Consider the following 18,084-nt stretch of genomic DNA (forward strand, 5'->3'; position numbering starts at 1 on the left):
TATGGTACATGGAGGGAGAAGAAGGGAAAGTGAAGGATAATAAGGAAAGGGAAAGTATTAGGTGAGAGGGATGAGGGATGAGGGGAAGTAAGAACTAAAGTATGTAAAGAGATAGGGAATGAAAGAGGAAAGTAACGAGGGAAAAGTAGAGAGAATGCGGGGATTGGTGAAATAGATGTAGATGAAATAGGTAGTTAATAAAATGGATGGTTGAAAAAATAAGAGGCAAAGTGGGGAAAGAGAATTTGATGAAATTATGGAAGCAAAAGAAAAAGTGATGAGAGGATGACGGACGTGCAGTAGGAGAGATAAGAAGAGGGAAAATATGAGAAGTGAGGGGAGCGAAAATATAGGAAATGAGGGAGACAGGCGATGTTAGGAAAAGTAAGACAATGGGGTAAATAAGGAGAAATTATTAGAATGAAAGAACGGGATTAAGAGTAAATGATGATAGAAAGAGTAGGGAATATTATTTAAAATGCGGAAAGAGATAGTAGGGGATATAAGGGAAGGAAAAATAGTGGAAGTGAGAAATGAGGAGAACTAAGAGAATAGGGTAAGTGAGAATATAGGAAAAGTGAGGAGAACTAAGGGAAAGGGAAGTATAGAAAGTGATTGAAAATGAGGAGATAGGAAGTAAACAAAGTGAATAGAAATGAAAAGAGTGGAAGTAGAGTAATTTAGGTGAAAAGAAGTAGGGCGGAGATGCAGATTGAGGAAGGAGAGTTTTAGATGTGAAAGTGAAGAGGGAGAAAAGTGGAGGAGGAATAAATAGGGGAAGTGAGTAGAAGCTAGAATTGAAGTGTGCAAAGGGAGGGAAGTAGGACTAGAAAAGTATGTATAATAAGTTACAAAAAACTATTTTTTTATTATTAATTTTTTTAAATTAATTTTTATCATAAGATATTACCTCAATATCCTTTAGAACGCAACATGTGAGTGGAACTTCTCTTTTTACGCCGGAAATTTGCCCGTGTCTCCACCACGCCGTACCATTATAATCTTTATCTCCATGAATTCCACAGCAATTAAACTGAAATATAACAAATTAATTTTATAACATATTCTTAGTTAATAATAAATATCCCTACTTATATCTTACATCTTATAAAATTGTTTTCGACATAAAGTTATTTCCATTGCATAGAATTAATTATTATTTTTAACGACTGAGTTTCAAGATCCAAATTCAAAAATGCTTCAATTTTTTTAAAAGAAGTTTAGAATTATTCACTTTAACACTTTAAGTTTAAATTGATTATTTTGAATTTTTCATATAAGAAAGCGTGTAACTTTTCAAGTTTTTAGAATAATTAACTTTTGAAGGTAAGCAACGCTTAAAAATGTTCTATTTTTAACTGAAAATGGCACTGAAATTTTTACGGAAATCATATTTTTTATTTATAAAATCTATCTAATTACTTTAAATTTAACTTGGTTAAAGCTTATTTCAATGATAAATTCTTAAATAGTTTGATTTTTAAACAACCCTTGAAACTTTCTTATTCAAATTTCACAATGATGCAGTTTCAAATTTGAATAATTAAATTCCAGTACAATTTTACTATTAAGGCTTCTAAAATTGCAACATTTTCCTATAGAAGGCCTAAAAGGTTTCAAATTTCATCATTTTAGATTTAAATATTTTTAATTATTTGGTGTGGATTTCACGCTTTATTCAGGAAATAATTTAAAAAGACTGGTTTAATTACTTTTAATTCAATTCAAAATGTTGTCTTTTCCTATCAATTTACTAAATTTAAAATTTATTTAAATATCTAAATTTGAAAATTGGAATATTTTAATTTAAAATTGTTGAATATATTTTGTTACACTTAAACGCTTTCAATTCAAAGTTAAGCATTATTAATTGTCGAATATTTTAACTTTTTAATAAGGAAGTTTAACTTTTAATCAAGTAGTTAAAAATTCAATCAAGAAGATTAAAATTTTACAAAAAAATACAATAAGTTTTTCACCACTTTGTTGAATTTTTAACTACAAAAGACCAATTTGGAATCAATAATGCGTGAAAAAACGTTGACAAAGAATGGTAAATTTCTAGTTCAAAGCTAAAGCTTTAATTAAAAAAGTACGAATTTTTAACAAAATATTTAAGTTTTCAACCAATAAAAGGAACTTTTAACAAATCAATTTAACATTCAACAAAGTAAATGAATTTTTAACACAAAATATTATTGGAAGTTACAAACAAAAACAAAAAGAATTTTCAAGAACGTTATTTAATTTTGAACAAAATAGTTCAATCATCAACCAATAAGATGAATTCTTAACAAAGTAGTTGAATTTTTAATCTAGAAGGACTACTAGAATACAATATACTTAAATTTCTACCCGAAGAGATGGGCCTTCATCTTATGAAATTTTTATTTTCTACAAAATTGTTCAATTTTTAACCAAATTATTGAATTTACAATCCAAAAAGATGCATTTTCTAGAAGACACTCGAATTTTTGATGCAAAAGCACGACTTTTCTATCCAGAAAGAATAAATCTCGACGATCAATATTCTTCACCAAAAATAAAGTAAATAAAATTTACATTTAAAGACAATTTCTTTCAAAAAGAAAATTTCAACAATAACTTAAATTTCGAACCAAAGAGATGGATCTTCCACTAATAAAATAGAAAATCTGAATTAAAAATGTATTTTTTAAATTTTTAACTAAGAACAATCAATTTAAAAAAATTAACAAAATGGTTCAGCCTTCAATAAATAAAATAGAGAAAAATAATTTTCAACTAAGAAAACGAATTTTCAATAAAATAGTTAACTCTTCAACCAACTAGTCGATTTTTTAACCAACAAAGATGAATTCAAAACCAAATTTACCTTGAATTGGGCAAAATCGAGACTGTGGCTGAAAGGGATATCACTTCTTGGATCATGTCCGTAATGATCAGCCAATCTAGTCGCGAGTCTTTCTTCTAATCCGGAAAGAATTCTGAAAGTCATTAGACCGAGAACTGCAGCTGTTATCAATTCCGTGATAATCAGAGCAATCTGCATACTCATATACTGGCAAAAAAAGCAAAATACTATTAGAAAACATATATATTATTTGTATTGATTACAAAAAAAGGGGGAGCCGTCTTAGGACGCTCGGCAGAAATGATAACTTTATATGATGTAAATTGAAGTGATTTTTCTTTGAACTCTCTGAACATGAAAAAATATTTGAAATACACAAAATTACAATTCAATTTACGCACGTGTACGAAACCTGACCTTTAAGTAAAGTGCATGCCCCTGTACACTGCTAATGTATGAGCGCACACCTTTATACACCGCTAATACTTTCAGAGTCTCAATCTGAGTGTGAGAGCGAAGGATGGAGCAAGCGAGATAGATAGAGTGAGAGGAAGGGAGTGACAAAAGAGAGAGAAGTGGAAGAAGCGAAGAAGATATAGAGAGGGAGAGGGATTGAAAGAACCATTCAGTGGGAGAAGTGAAGGAGATATAGAGGGGGAAATCGATTAAAAGTCAGTCACTGGCAAAAGCGAAGGAAAGACAGAAAAGAGGAAGCTTTACCCTCAAAGCGTCACCCAGTTTTGTGAGTGTACACCGTGCAATAAAAAGTTATCACTTTAAAAAAGTCTAGACGAAGAAAATTACTTAAGAAGTATTTTAAACTTTGAAAAATTGTGGGAAGTTCAAAAGAAACTCACTATAGCTAAAATACATTGATTTTCATGGAAAGCAGCGCGGCATCCAAAGAACCCTACTGTCAGTACAGTAAGTCCGAGACCCAGTAGACTGTATGCAATTAAATGAATTGTCTCGTGTGGAGTCATATTTGGGAGAAAAAGATTCAAAAGGTGTCCTTTGCTTGGATCCATCAGCAACCAGGTGCCTAGGAACATCACTGAGCACCCAGCGAGCTAAAAACAAAAATAATATCGTTTTTTTATTAACTAAAAAGAAGCGAAGCTTTCTGAAAAATGCAACCAGACTCGCGTTCTGCTTTGGAAATCGAACCCGTGTCAGCGCTCAGCGTGTGCGAAGTATTGTTACATTAAACAATCTCGATACCCTCTAAGCGACGATTCTATTTCTAAATAATATAGTATAGTTACCAAATTTTGCAAAAAATAAATAATAAATTTTTTTAATAATTATTGTAGTTGTAAAAAATTCTTTAATTTTTTAAAATGTTGACTTAGCAGCCATCCAAAAATTACATAACAGCTTTTTCTTGGCGGGGGTGGGGTCGATCTATTATATCGGAGGGATTACGTCATATTTTCAACAAATCAAGCTTATAAGATTAGTATGTTTTAAGAAGGATTTTAAATTTCAAAGGATTTGAAGGAATCCTAGAATATTTTGAACGATATTTCATTAAACTAAAAGGATTTTAAGTGCTCTGAATAAATTATTTTAATTAATGTTCCGGGATCTCATAGAATATTATAATATAAAATATTTTAAGGGATTTAAAAAAATATCAAAGGATTTGAATGAAATTTTAAAGAAATTTATTTCTAAGAATTCAAGGATTTTACAGATTTGAAGAGATTCTTAAATAATTCCATTGATATTAGAAAATTCAGAATATCTTGACAGTTTTGACAGATTTTAGGGTATTATTGGTGAAAAATATGAAGAAATAAGCCGATTAATATAAATATAATATAATAAAAATATAATATAAAATAAAAGCATTTTCAAAAACGTCTTTTTCAAAAGTTGGTGTGCGGTGCCACTCGTAACTTATCGTAGAATCATCTTTAATCAAAAATCAAGTGAAGTTAGTTAAAGTAGATGTTTTTCCTTCCCCTAACCGGTTTTTTAAAATTTTACAGCTACAAAAAAGCGGAATTTTTCATCAAAAATCAGTAGTTTTGCTTAAAAAGACCACCAACATCCACTTTAACTAACCTCACTTGCTTTTTGATTTAAGATAATACTACGATGATTTCAAGTGGTATCGCACACTATCTTTTGAAAAATATGTTTTTGAAAATGCTCTGTCACCGGCTTATTTTTTTCATATTTTTGAACCAAAATGTGTAAAATTGATGTTTAAACCATAAACTACAAGATGTAGAATAGTATAATGAAATTACCTTAACCGGATTTAAAAAAATATTCGGAAAGAGTTTTTTTCACCAAAAAGACCGAAGTCCCCCTTAAGGGTGTTGGGTCAATCCGACTTTGAATTTTTTTATAAGTACGGCACTGACTCCATATATACTTTTTTCCGAAGGATTTGTGAACGAAAGAAAGAAAACTTGTTGAATATTCGGGGTTTTGCGAGACCGACGGATCAATAAAATGTTGAAAAATCAAAAAATTTGTTGAAGAAATGATTATTTTCCCGACAAATATGAATTTTGCAAAAGATAGGAACCAGCAGGTAGCAGACGGCAGCATTTGAACGATTAGAATCGTTCGGATTTAAAGAGATTTTCAATAGTTTAAGGTATTTCGAAAATTTGTAACAAAGTTAGATTTTAAATAATTTTATCATATTTTTAATGTTTCCAAAGAATTTCAATAGATTTTAAGAAATATCGAGGGATGTTAAAAATTTTAAGGTGTTGTAAGATATTCCAGTAAATCTTCATGAATTAAAAAAAAATTGTAAAAAATTTCACACGATTTCGAAGTATTGGAAATATTCTAGGTATTATAAAGGATTTAAAGAAATATTTAAAAGATTAACAAAATGTCAAAACATATCATCCGATTTCATGCAATTTTACAGTATTTTAAGGGATCTTATTATATGTTGATAAAATTGCAAAAAATATATTCGCAAGAATAGGTGAATTCAAAGAATTTGACAGATTTGAAGAGATTTGACACATTTTAAGGTATTTTTAAATAGTTTATGTAGGAATGTAAGGTTATTATAAAATAATCCAAAGAATTTTCATGAATTTGAAAATATGCTAAAAGATTTAAAACTTTTTCAAATGATTGGAAACATTTTAGGGTCGTTTAAAAGTATTTTTAATTTTTCATTTCTTGTGATTTGAATCTAAAAAATTTGAGGTATTTTAAATTCTAACGAAATTTGAAAGAATAAAAAATAAAAGAAGTTTTAAATACGAAAAAACTTTCAATACTTCTAGGTATTTTCAAAATTTTAACAAATTTGAAAGATTTCAAAGGATTGGAAATATTTTATGGTATTTTAAAGGATTCCAAAAATAATTCAATAGATTTACAAAATGTTAAGAAATATATCATCAAAATTATACGTAACTTCACTTAATTGCGAGGGATTTTATATAATATTTTAATATAATTTAAAAGAATTTATTCACAAAAACTTAGGAATTTCAAAGGAGTTGACAGATTTTAAGATATTTTCAAAATTGCAAGATATTTCCAAAAATATCAATTTTTCAAACTACTCCAATCCAGAAGACTATAAAAAACTTTTTACTTTTATCGAACTTTGTACTAGTTACTTTGGATTTCGTGATCTACTTTTCAAGATTTGACAACAGATTAAACAGAGTCTAAAAATATTTAAAACCTCTAGTAAAGAGTTTCAATCTTCTAAATTATAAACTGGAGTGTTTTGATCGAAGATTTGAGAAAGTTGTAAAATTTTGTTTTATGTTATTATTTATTAGCATTTATTTCATATATTCAAATCACTTTATCAAAGATTGTTCCTTAGAGGGGGAGAAGGTGGTAAAAAATGTGTTACATAATTGCAAGATTTTTGTGGAAAACTCTAAATAAAAATTTTGTAACAATATTTTTTTATTGCTTCTAGGATTATTCATGTGCTTTAGAAAGTTCAATTTCCAGTATGATTACAATCAATCAATTTATAAAAGAAAAGATTACTTTATAATACCATGTATTTTTAAAAACTAGACATATTATCCTATTTCTTATTTCATTCCGAAAATAATATTCCATTTACCCATATTAGGAAGTTGAACACAAAAAGTGTAATTTTCAGGTACTTCATGCCAGCAGGTGTTTTCCAGCGTTCTATTAGTCATCAATCTGAAAAAATATTTACTATTATTTGAATATATATAATTTTTCGTAACAAAACATTTTTTGCTTAACTTGTTAAATATGCAATAAAAAAGTGCCTAAAATACAATTTCAGAAAATTAAATATCTTTGTCTTCTACTATTTTCATTTTTATAAACGAAAGCAACCGCGTAAAAAAAATCGGACCAAACAAAAATTAGTTCAATTAATTTTTCAAAAATTGCCCAAATCCCTGAAAGAAACATGTTTTTCTATATTTAGTTTAAAACTATTGACTAAGCTGAAAAAGTGTTCAAATGAAAGTTTTATATCTCTATACAATACGTATTTTTGTTTTATTAATTTTTTTTCATTAAAACAACCTTTTCTGACAAAATTTTAAAGAGTGTAAAAAAAGTAAAAAAAAATATTTTTAATACTATACGGCTATTCTTTACGAATAGTCTGATTTTTTTGGTACGAATAGGGCACTTGGAAAAGGGGCTATTTTGTAATTTTTTTAATGGAATTGAGAAAAAAGTTTCAGAAATTTGGAATAAAGAATGAAAAACTAACGAATTAGGATTTTTTAAAGTTGAAAATGGTGATTTTTATTTTTCATAAAGTCCACTGGTAAGTAAAATAAAACATTTTTATTTTGTTTATAACGTATAAAACATAATGTTGTGACTTTTTTAACGCTTTGTTTATTTTTCTCGAGAATAGTGGTTTCAATGAAGCGCTTAATTCCGTAAAATGAGACTAAGCGGTGCCTGTCGGAAAAACAAGCAAGCGAGTCACTCACATCCTTATTTTTTATAATTAAATTTTTATAATTAAAAGTTTAATATTCAAGATTGTTTTCTTCAAGAAATGTTAAACTCGATTTATTTTTAATATATTCTAGTATCCGAAGAATATTTATGCAAACTCTTAAGTTAAGACAATATGTTGCTCTTCCTGCATAATTATTATGTAAAGAATTTTTTGTTTATTTCTCATAGTATTTTGTCATAAACCAAACGAAAAAGAGTTTCCCTTGATATTCACTATGTGTAAGAAATCAAATAAAATTCAAATTTTTGTATGAATACAATATCCGTGGTGGAAAATATTCTTACAAGAAAGTACAACATTTGTACGATTCTAATTTTTCGTTAAAGCTTGTACAAAAATATACCAATTTTAACAATAAAATACGATAAGATTATTTTTCTGTTATATTTGTGTAGAAAAGTAAAAAAGAAAACAATGAAGTACACATTTCTGCACTTAGAAAATTTCTATAATTTTTTATTAATACATTGTTTACTTTCTTATAAAAACCTACTAGGCGCTACAAAAAACAGCACTCGTTCCCATTTTTTAAATTTAGACGTTTAACACCATAAAAACAGTTGTAATTGTGCATAATTTATTGTGGAAATTTACAAATGTTTGCAACAAAATACTAGATTTCACAAAATTTATAATAGTATAAAACTGTACCAAGAATTATATTTTTAATTCTTGTAGTTAATTGAAGAAGAGTTCAAATTAATATATATATACATGTTTTTTTTTAAATTTTTGTTTTCATAGTAAATTATAGATGAAGCAAAGATTTCAGTTATTCAACATTTTTTTATATAGAAATGTTCCCTAGAAATCCACTATCTATCAAATTTAATTATAAAGAAGAGAAAACTTATTTAAAAAACTAAAACCACTTTTAGATGGAGCTATAAATTAATACAATAAATCACAACAAAAAATTACAGAATAGTAAAACATTAGTCTTTTATCCCCAGGATGAAAAATGTAAGAATATTTTCAATTAGGTCATTTTTAATTGAATTGTGCTATTTCTTTATTACATTTCTGATTTGTTGTCAACATACTTAAAAAAGCTCTAAACTGAAGTTTGTTGTTGTTTAACAACGATTATCATCTTTTACTATTCTGCAATTTCTTTAGATTTTAAACAAAAAAACTTTTTTTCGTAATAGTAATCATTTACACATCTTAAATTAAGTTCATATTCTAAATATATTTTTCATTTCAGGTACAAAAAGAACAACTTTTTGGCTGCAAAACCTATATATTCCTGTAGATTCTTGTTATTGTGCGTTTTTGTAAATGCGTGTGAAATATTAGAACTACAATCAAATTATTTTTAAGAAAGTAAAAAATTCGTCCGAATGGTAGACAAATGTTGCACTTGACTGTTATGTTTGTTATAATATTTTAAATTTATTTTTAAGTTTCTCCAACTAAGGATTTAGTTTATTGTACTTTTTTCTAACAATATTTCCACTAGGGATATTGTTTTTTCTGCATAGTATTTTATCATAAACAAATCGAGAAAATGTTTTCCTTAATAATTACACCGTTTAAGAAATCAAAAATATCTTTTACAACGTTTGAAAATATATAAAAAGAGATTTCAAAAGTTAGAGCAATATTTATGCACATTTTTACATGAATACAGTAAATTGGTTTTCCTACAAAACAATTCGTGGAAGATTTTTTTTGCAGGAAAAGTGGCTCGTAGTATTTTCTTCTAATAAATAGGAAAAAATGTTTTCCTTGATAATCACTGTTTAAGAAATCAAAAATACCTTCCGAAATGTTTAAGAAGATACAGAAAGTGTTAGAGATAAATGGAGGAATGTTTATAAAAAATTTAACACAAATAGAATATACTCTTCCTATATAATGATTTAAAAGAAAATCATTTTTTGGAGAAAAATGACTGATCGTATTTTACCAAAAACAAAAGATAAAATTGTTTCCCATGAAAATCTTCTGCTTAAGGAATTAGAAATACCTTTCACAGTATTTCAAAAGAAAAAGAAAGTAAGGAGAAGATTTTTTTTTAATTTACAAAAATACAATATATTTTTTTTCTGTAGAATCATTTATATAATGATGTTCGTTTCCTGGGAAGAAGCGGCTCACAGTATTATTTTATTTTAATTATTTTTTAAAGACTTTTTGTTTTTCTTCGGAAAAGCCCTTTAAGGCCATGTGACGAGAGGGTCAGGTGACCAAACCTGGTTTTCAATTTTTCTTTCCCAACTTACGTCTAAACGAAATGAGGTATCGCTTTAAAAGTTTGGGAAATGAAAGAGGAGGTAATAAATTCCATGTCTCTGCTTTGTTCCGGTGGAATTTTGAGAAAAAATTTTTTTTGAAGAAAATACCAGTGTAAGTTTTCTTTCCCAACTTACGTCCACACGGAATGAAATATCTCGTTAAAAGTTTGGCACGATAAATAGAAGGCATGGAAGAATTTGTCTCTGGTCCTAAATAATTAGAATAGTGAAAAAAGTTTTTTTTTATAACTATTTTGGAGAGATACCGACCGTGCTGTCGTCAAACCCTACAAGCAATATTTGCAATGTTGCGAATGGGCTAGTTATGAGGTTCATATTGACCAAAGTGGGGCAAAACAATAAAAATCGCTCACGAACATTATGCACAAATAATTCAAAAACTAATGTTTGCACTTGAAATGCAAATAAACATGTTTGGTCTGACATGCGTATCAGTCTGGTATCAGCTGTGTCAAAGAAGCACTAGCGCAGCAAAGCTAAGAGTCAAACTTCCGCTGTAAAACCTAAATGTATCCGTCGATAATCATTATTTGCATAAATAAACTTTTTTCTTCCTTCAACTCTTTGCAAGACCACAAACGATCCTTTAATATTTATTAACATTTCCCGAAAAAAATTTCCGCGTTGTTTAAACTTTTATTTTTCAATATCGGTGAAAAAATATTGATCTTAGGGCTAACTTGATTAGCTGTTATACTCATCACATGGCCTTAAAGAATTTTATTATAAACAAAAAGAAAAAATGTTACCTTGATAATCACTCTGTTTCAGAATTGAAAACAGCTTCTGTAATGTTTAAGAAGATACAGAAAAAGGTAAAGAAAGATAGAACAAGAATAATGTAAAATTTTCAGATAAATACAATATACACATAAGCGTCTATATAAGCACAGTTTCGGGGGTTGCCTCGTACTGGCCTTCAGATTAAATCAGTCTGTAGAAACATAAACAGTCTATTCTAAACTGGTGGCGACCCATTGTTGACGCTGATATACACTACCACGCGGCTGTGTAACTGCGTGAGTCAGGAATTCTTGGAAGGATTAAATCAGTCGATCCTATATAGGCGTTCTTATGTATTGTTCTTTCTGCAGAATGATTTTTGTAAACAAATTCGTTTTTGACGCTAAAAGCGGCTCATAGTAATATAATATAAAAAAATAGTTTTCCTGAATAATCACTCCGTTTCAAAAGTCAAAAATACCTTTCGCAACCTTAAAAAAGATTGAGAGAGAATAAGATTTCTGCAAATTTTCGCATTAACACATCGCATTCTGCTTCCTGCGAAACGATTTTTCTGCAATTTTTGGTTTTTGTGGGAGAACATTTCTCAGTATATTATTGTAAACAAAACAAAAAATTGTCTATTTGAAAAACCTAAATCACCGCAAGTTTTCGCATAGATACTATATATTGTTCTTTCTAAAGAACGATTTTGGTCTACGTATACAAAAATACATTTTACAACGTCCAAAAAGATATAAAAAATGATAGAAAAAAAATGTAGATTATATATTTACGGGTCTACAGTTTTTACCTAACCATTTTTTCAAAACACCCAATAATTTCGAAGTAAATAAAAAACTACCTGGTTCTTCAGATTGTCCGAGCAATTTTGGCAAAATTGGTCAGAGTATTTTTTTCATCGGTACCAAATTTTACACAGTTAGTTTTATTTTTTATTTATTTACTCATTTTTATTTATTTGTTTGTTAAAAAAATAATAAGATCCCAGACACAGAGAAAAGTAAAGTCTCATTTTGAACAAAGAAACGGCTTCAAAATGTACTAAAACAAGATTGAAACATTATTGGTTCATATTAAGCAATACGATTATTTAAAGTTTTTCAGTTGTTTTTAAGTTCTTAGTTTTATTAAGAGACTGAACATAACTAAAGTTAAAAATGAATTTATAAAAAAATAACCTAAAACGAAATTAAATTCCTAGTTTTTTTCTGTGGGGTCTTTCACCTTTCGAAATTTATATTTCATGCTACGCCCTACTAATATAAATCTACCAACCTAAAATCCCAGATTTAGGTCACCTAAATTTAAGATAACTCAAACTTTATCGTTTCAATTTAATATGGTTAAAGTATCAACTTGTCTGAATTACGAAAGCATCTGTTGGAACTTCTAACTGGTTAAATTTATTTCATTAGTATGCATTACCATCGGGTCATAAAGCCATTAAATGAACCGAAGAAATCGGTAGTTATAATTTATTAAGTACAAACTTTACATTTTCATTCTATTTTTATGAATAAACCATACACAGACTCGGTGGATTCCACGCCAGACTAACAAAAACCAGAACACATCAGCAATTTTACTTAAACTTTTTCTACTTATTTGTTCAGTTGAGATAACATAAATTTCCAAATACAAATTTGAAAAAAAATGTTTTTTAACTTATTACACTTTTCATATTTTGGGCTAATTAATTCAATCTAATTAATTATATATAATTAATTAAAATGGTCGTATTATAAAAAAACCCCGGTGTTCTAAAAATGGTTTTCAACCAAAAATTTCCACTTTTTAAATATTAGAGTCTCAAAAAATGCCTGACCGGATTTTCTTTATGTTTCATTTGTTTATATTTGGAGAGATTTTTTAAAATGTTTTCCTGATGCTATTTTGCACATTGATATTTTTAAATGACAAAAATAAGTTTTATAAAAACTTACGTTTGAAAAATAAGATTTTTAATTGATTATAAAAGGTTTATCATTGATCTGATAGTTTTTTTTTCTATTATAAGTAATCAAGAGGTATTTAAATAATTCCAAACTTCATTAGATTGATGGAAAATTTCTTTTCATTCTATTAGATCACTTACTGAATATTTATATAGTGTGAAAGAAGAAAATATAGTTATTTTATTATTAGTTTCATTGGGATGAAACAGAAAAAGCTAGGTTCAGAAAACATAGAAAAAAAGGTTCTTTATAGGAGACTATATTTTTTTCATGATACTCTATTGTCCTGGATTTTCCATGCCAGTGAGTATATGCAAAATTGAATAGCCTAGAAGAGGCTAGAATTCGCAAAATGTAGGTTTTGATTTTTCTTCTTTCGTGTTCTTTTTTGCACAACATCGCAATCTGCATGTACAAATTGGGATGTTTTGAAGTCTCAGTCCTCATTTTGTGTTATTTTGTGATAAAAGATTTCCTTTTATTTTTAAGATTAAACTTAACATTTTTAACGAAATAGTTGAATTTTCAATCTGAAAGATGAATTTTCAACGGAATAGACGAATTAAAAAAAAATTAATTACCCTTAACCACACAAAATTTAAACAAGTATTCAAAGCTTTAATTCGAAAAGCTGAATTTTTTAGAAGGCAGCAGAATTTTTTAACTAAGAAGAATGGGTATTTAACAAAAAAACTTTTCTATAAAATAAGATGAATTTTTCAACCAGAGAGACAAATTTTTCAAAAAACAGAGAATTTTTCAACGAAATAGTAAAATTTTCAAAAAAGAAATATGATTTTTTATCAAAATCGTTGAATTTTTAAAACAAAAAGATCAATAATAACAACCAAGAAGCTAAATTTTCAATAGAAAAAGATTAATTACTATCAATGAAAAATGCAACAGTTGATATTATATTTAAACACAGATTTTTATTTAAATTAAAAAACATAGTTACACTTTTAAACAAAAGTGATCAAAGGTATACAAAAAAAGAAGAGTTTTCAAGCTAGAAAGGCTTTTTATTGAAAAAAAAGAAATATTTAAAAACTGTTGAATTTGTAACCCGAAAAAGTGAATTCTCTACGGAACAGTTTAATTTTCTAATGAAATAATCAAATTTAAAAAAAAAGACGAATTTTTTGCGAAACTGTTAAATTTTAAATATTAAAGTTAATTTTTAAGCAAATAGTTTAACTTGAAACTACAAAGAATCAATTTCTAACCAAAAGTGGAATCGTTAAATTTTCAGTAAATAATATATTTTTTATCAAAAAAAAAATAAAGAGAATTTTTTACCAAATATTAAAATTTGTAACCAAAAAAATGAGTCTTCAACTGATGGAATTTGTTTGCATTTTTAACTAAAAACTATCCATTTTTAACCAAAAAAGGAATACTTAAATTTTTAGTTACAAATATTAACTTTTAAACAAAAAAGTACTTTTCTACAAAGTGGTTAAATTCTTAACAAAATAGTTTTTTTTAATCCAAAAAGGTGGATTTTAAACAAAAATGTTAAAATTGCATCCCGTCAATATGAATTTTAAACCAAAAAAATTATTTCAAAGCAAACGGTTTATTTTGAATTCGAAAAAGGATCAATTTTCAACCCAAAATGAAATATCTAAGAAAATAAAAAGATTTTCAAAGAAATATTTAAATTTAAAAAAAAAAAGATTTTTCAACTATTGACATGCGTTTTTTAGACTGATCAATATTTAACCAAGTAGTTGAATTATAAATCATAAAGATTCATTTTCTTTAAAAAAAATGCAAGTTTATATAAAAATACATGACTTTTAAAAGAAATAATGGAATTTTTAACCAATTAATAAATACTTGAATTCTTAGTTAATAGAATTAATTTTCAAACAAAGAACAATTTTCAACAAAATATTTCAATCTTCAATAATTTAAAAGAATGTTAAAAAATATATTATCCTTCAACTAAGAAGTTGAAATCACAAAAACAAAAATAATTTTTGATAAAAAAATTAATAGTTGAATTTTAAATTAAATATGATCAATTTTCAACCAAAAAAGAAATACTTAAATTTTAACTTAAAAAAAATAATATTCCAGCAAAGAAACAAATGTATTTTCAATAAAATAGTTCAATCTTCTACTAATAAAATAAATTTTCAACAACCAAGTTCATCCTTTAACTAAGTAGTTGAATTTACAACATTTATTACTTAAATTTTCAAATAAAAGCGATCAATTTTACACAAAATATAAACTAAAACCTTTAGTTTCATACAAATGTTCTTTAAAAAAAGGAAAATCTTGTACCAATAAAATGAATGTTCAACAAAGCAGTTCACCTTTCAACTAATTAGTGGAAATTAAAAACAAAGAAGGTGCATTCTTGAACTAAAATGTAACAATTAAATTTGTAGTTAAAAAAATCCATTTTTATTTAGTAATGAAATAATTCAAGTTTTAAATAAAAAAATTTCATTCTTGAGAACAACAAAACAGGAATTTAAAAAAAAACACGAAAAAACGAATTTTCAACTAAAATGATGAATCTTCAACAAACAAATTTTTAATTTTGAAGTCATATTCTGTGTTAAACTCCCCATCCCCCTTTCCTGATATTAAGACGTACTTTTTGAAGGACCCTCAAATACTTCAGAATTAGATAAACAAATGGTAAAATTTTGTTTGGAAAAAGGTTCCAACAATTTTTTCATTTCAGTCTTAAAATTCAAACTCTTTTCAGTAAAAATTATTTCAGGCTAGGCGTGCTAAATTTTATAGGCCGACAGTCACTTTTATAATTTTGTTTAATCTCAAAAACTCTATTGTATAAAAATTCTCCTCTAAATGGTTTCTAATTTATGCTAAAAAATATGTAAAATGAAACAGAAATAGTATATTCTAAAGTTAGATAATAAATTCTGTGAACAAAGTTTCAGTAGAACTTAAAGAGCTTCCAAAGGTCTTATTTGCTGGCAAAATAAAGCTTCCCTCTAAAACTATCAAAACTTCAATTGAGTATACTTTGATGGCCAATTCAAATGCAAATTAATTCCCGATAAAAGAACAAATTTCCTCCTCAATCCTCGAAACTCCCAGTCAGAATAAACTCCAATTTCCTCCTAATTTCCCCTCGAGATTAATTAATCCGATTCTTAACCCCTCGCTTAAATCCACTTGCCTTATCTGCGACTCGTAAATGTCCCAATCTGGAGCCATCCTCGCCAAAAGCCAAAAAATTCATACTTCAAGCTCCACAGTCCTGCTCTTGAAAGTAAATATTCTTATCGACACAAGCACGTACATAAAGTTCACAGGTGGTCGTCTCTGTATACGTGACACACACTCGCACGAGAGATACTTCAACTGAAGTGGGTGGCTCACGATGTAAATATAAACGGAAACAGTAACCAGTTGCTTTCCCCGATTTGCGCACTATTGGAATTGAAGCAAAAAATGAAATTTGGATCGATGCACCTTTTTTTCTAATTTTTTAAGGAATAGGAGTGCCTGGGGGTAGAAATTGAGAACAAGTAGGTGATCCCGTTTCGATGAGACGGATTCTGGAAGAGAACGCCGCCCAGGCCGCGCACTATCTGGAGCCTTTCTGTAAATTTCACCACATCGTCATAGCTTCAACGCTTGTTCACTGTTCACGTCATGCTATATGGTCCAGAATCCAGATGCGGCTGCGTCAGATGAAAACGGCGCCGACGCTCTTGAAATTGTTGGGAGATCCGGATGCTATGTACGCAAACCATCCTCGGGTCGAAACCACCCACAGGAGTGTCCTCTAAATGCCAAGGTTCTCATATGGGATCATCCATAAACTGCGTTATCAGTTTATGGTGGGGGGAGGGGGGGTGTTGCCCACCTGAGCCGAATTTATTTGAAATAAAAACGTTAATATCTCTTCCGAAAATTCGTTTATTTAAAAAAATCTAACTTCGTTTTGAACTTTGAGCCTATACCTTTCAAATGCAATTGGATTTGCAAAAATAATTGAAAATTGAGTTTTTTATACTAAAAGAACAATAATTTTTTTGCACTTTTTTGCGCATCAAAAAGCGTGTTTAATTTGTAAAGGAACTTGTAGATTAAAAACCACACAAAAAAATGAAATAGATGCGTATTTGTGTTTTCTTTTGAAATAAGCACAAGATGGATTTTTTTATTAAGCCGTTTTAAAGTTGTTGAAATAAAAAAAAAATTTTTTGAACGCTGAATATCTCGGAATCTACTCATTATAGACAAAAACTGCAATTAGAAAAATGTTTCTTTTTTACATACAGAATAAGTATTTCTAAAGAAAAAATAAAGTTGTGAACATGTTTTTTTCATTTTTTACCATGTTTTTAATTCATATTTTTTAAATTTCATGAATAAAAGAATATAGTTACAAATCTGGTAATTTTTAACTAAGTAGGTAAATTTTCAATTAAAAAATATTAATTTAAACGAAATAGTTAAGCTTTCAACTAAAGAGATGAATTTCAATTGAAAATATAAATCTTTAAACAAAAGATTATTTTCTTACCAACTGATTCAACAAAATCTTTCAAAGAAAATAGTTAAATACTCCAGCAGAGAATAATAATTTTTAACCAAAAAGTGGCATTTAATTTTAAAAAAATGACTTTCAGGATAAAAACATGAATTTCTTCACACAAAGATAAGTAGCAGCAAAAAAAATTGATCCAATATTTTTACTAAAAAAGAAGAACTTCAAGGTCAACAAGACACATTTAAAAAAAAATTTCGCATCTAAAAAGAATTTCAGTTGACATACCAGCAAAAAAATGAATTTCAAACAATAGTTTAATGTTATACAAAAAGAGTTGAATTTTTAACCCAAAAAGATAAACTCTAACAAAACAGATGAATTTTCTCTTGAATTTCCAATAAAAAAATACGCGTTTTTGAGAAAATTGTGAAATTTGCAAGCAATAATAAAATTTATAACCAAAAAGCTAATCTTTAGGAAAAAGTTTTCGGTAATTGGCACAAATTACTTACGTCCCTAAAAATTTCTACCCTAATTCTTCTGAACGTCGACAATTTAAATAAAAGTAATTCTCATTGTAAGTGTTGAAATGTGCCTGCTTGAATTTGATGTGATCATTAATCCGAGTATTATTGAATTTTTAAACTAAGAAACTAAGAAAAAATGACGAATTTGCTTTTAAAACCAGTTGAATTATAAAATCAAAATATGAAAATTTTATCATATATATACGAGGGTGGATTGATAAGTTTCCGGCCTGACCAAGAAAAACAACGTTTTTAAGAATTTTTTTTTTTTTATTTCTCAACATAATCTCCTCCAAG

The 18,084-nt window shown here is 27.7% G+C and overlaps 1 protein-coding gene across 2 annotated transcripts in view; it reads right to left on the minus strand.

Moving 5' to 3' along the window:
• LOC117171567 (tetraspanin-18-like) overlaps nucleotides 1-16,375 on the minus strand; it is a 32,743-nt gene extending 16,368 nt beyond the window's left edge. For both annotated transcript variants that reach the window (XM_033359001.1, XM_033359000.1), the window contains exons 1-5: nucleotides 15,938-16,375; nucleotides 6,912-6,997; nucleotides 3,691-3,903; nucleotides 2,855-3,040; nucleotides 911-1,033 (exon numbers count right to left, since the gene is read on the minus strand). In XM_033359001.1, the coding sequence (XP_033214892.1) occupies nucleotides 911-1,033; nucleotides 2,855-3,040; nucleotides 3,691-3,903; nucleotides 6,912-6,959 (570 nt within the window). In that variant the 5' untranslated portion in view covers nucleotides 6,960-6,997; nucleotides 15,938-16,375. The remainder of the gene's footprint in view (nucleotides 1-910; nucleotides 1,034-2,854; nucleotides 3,041-3,690; nucleotides 3,904-6,911; nucleotides 6,998-15,937) is intronic.
• Between the last annotated feature and the right edge of the window lie 1,709 nt (nucleotides 16,376-18,084).

The sequence above is a fragment of the Belonocnema kinseyi genome, chromosome 4 (genome assembly GCF_010883055.1).
Source record: "Belonocnema kinseyi isolate 2016_QV_RU_SX_M_011 chromosome 4, B_treatae_v1, whole genome shotgun sequence".
NCBI lineage: Eukaryota > Metazoa > Arthropoda > Insecta > Hymenoptera > Cynipidae > Belonocnema > Belonocnema kinseyi.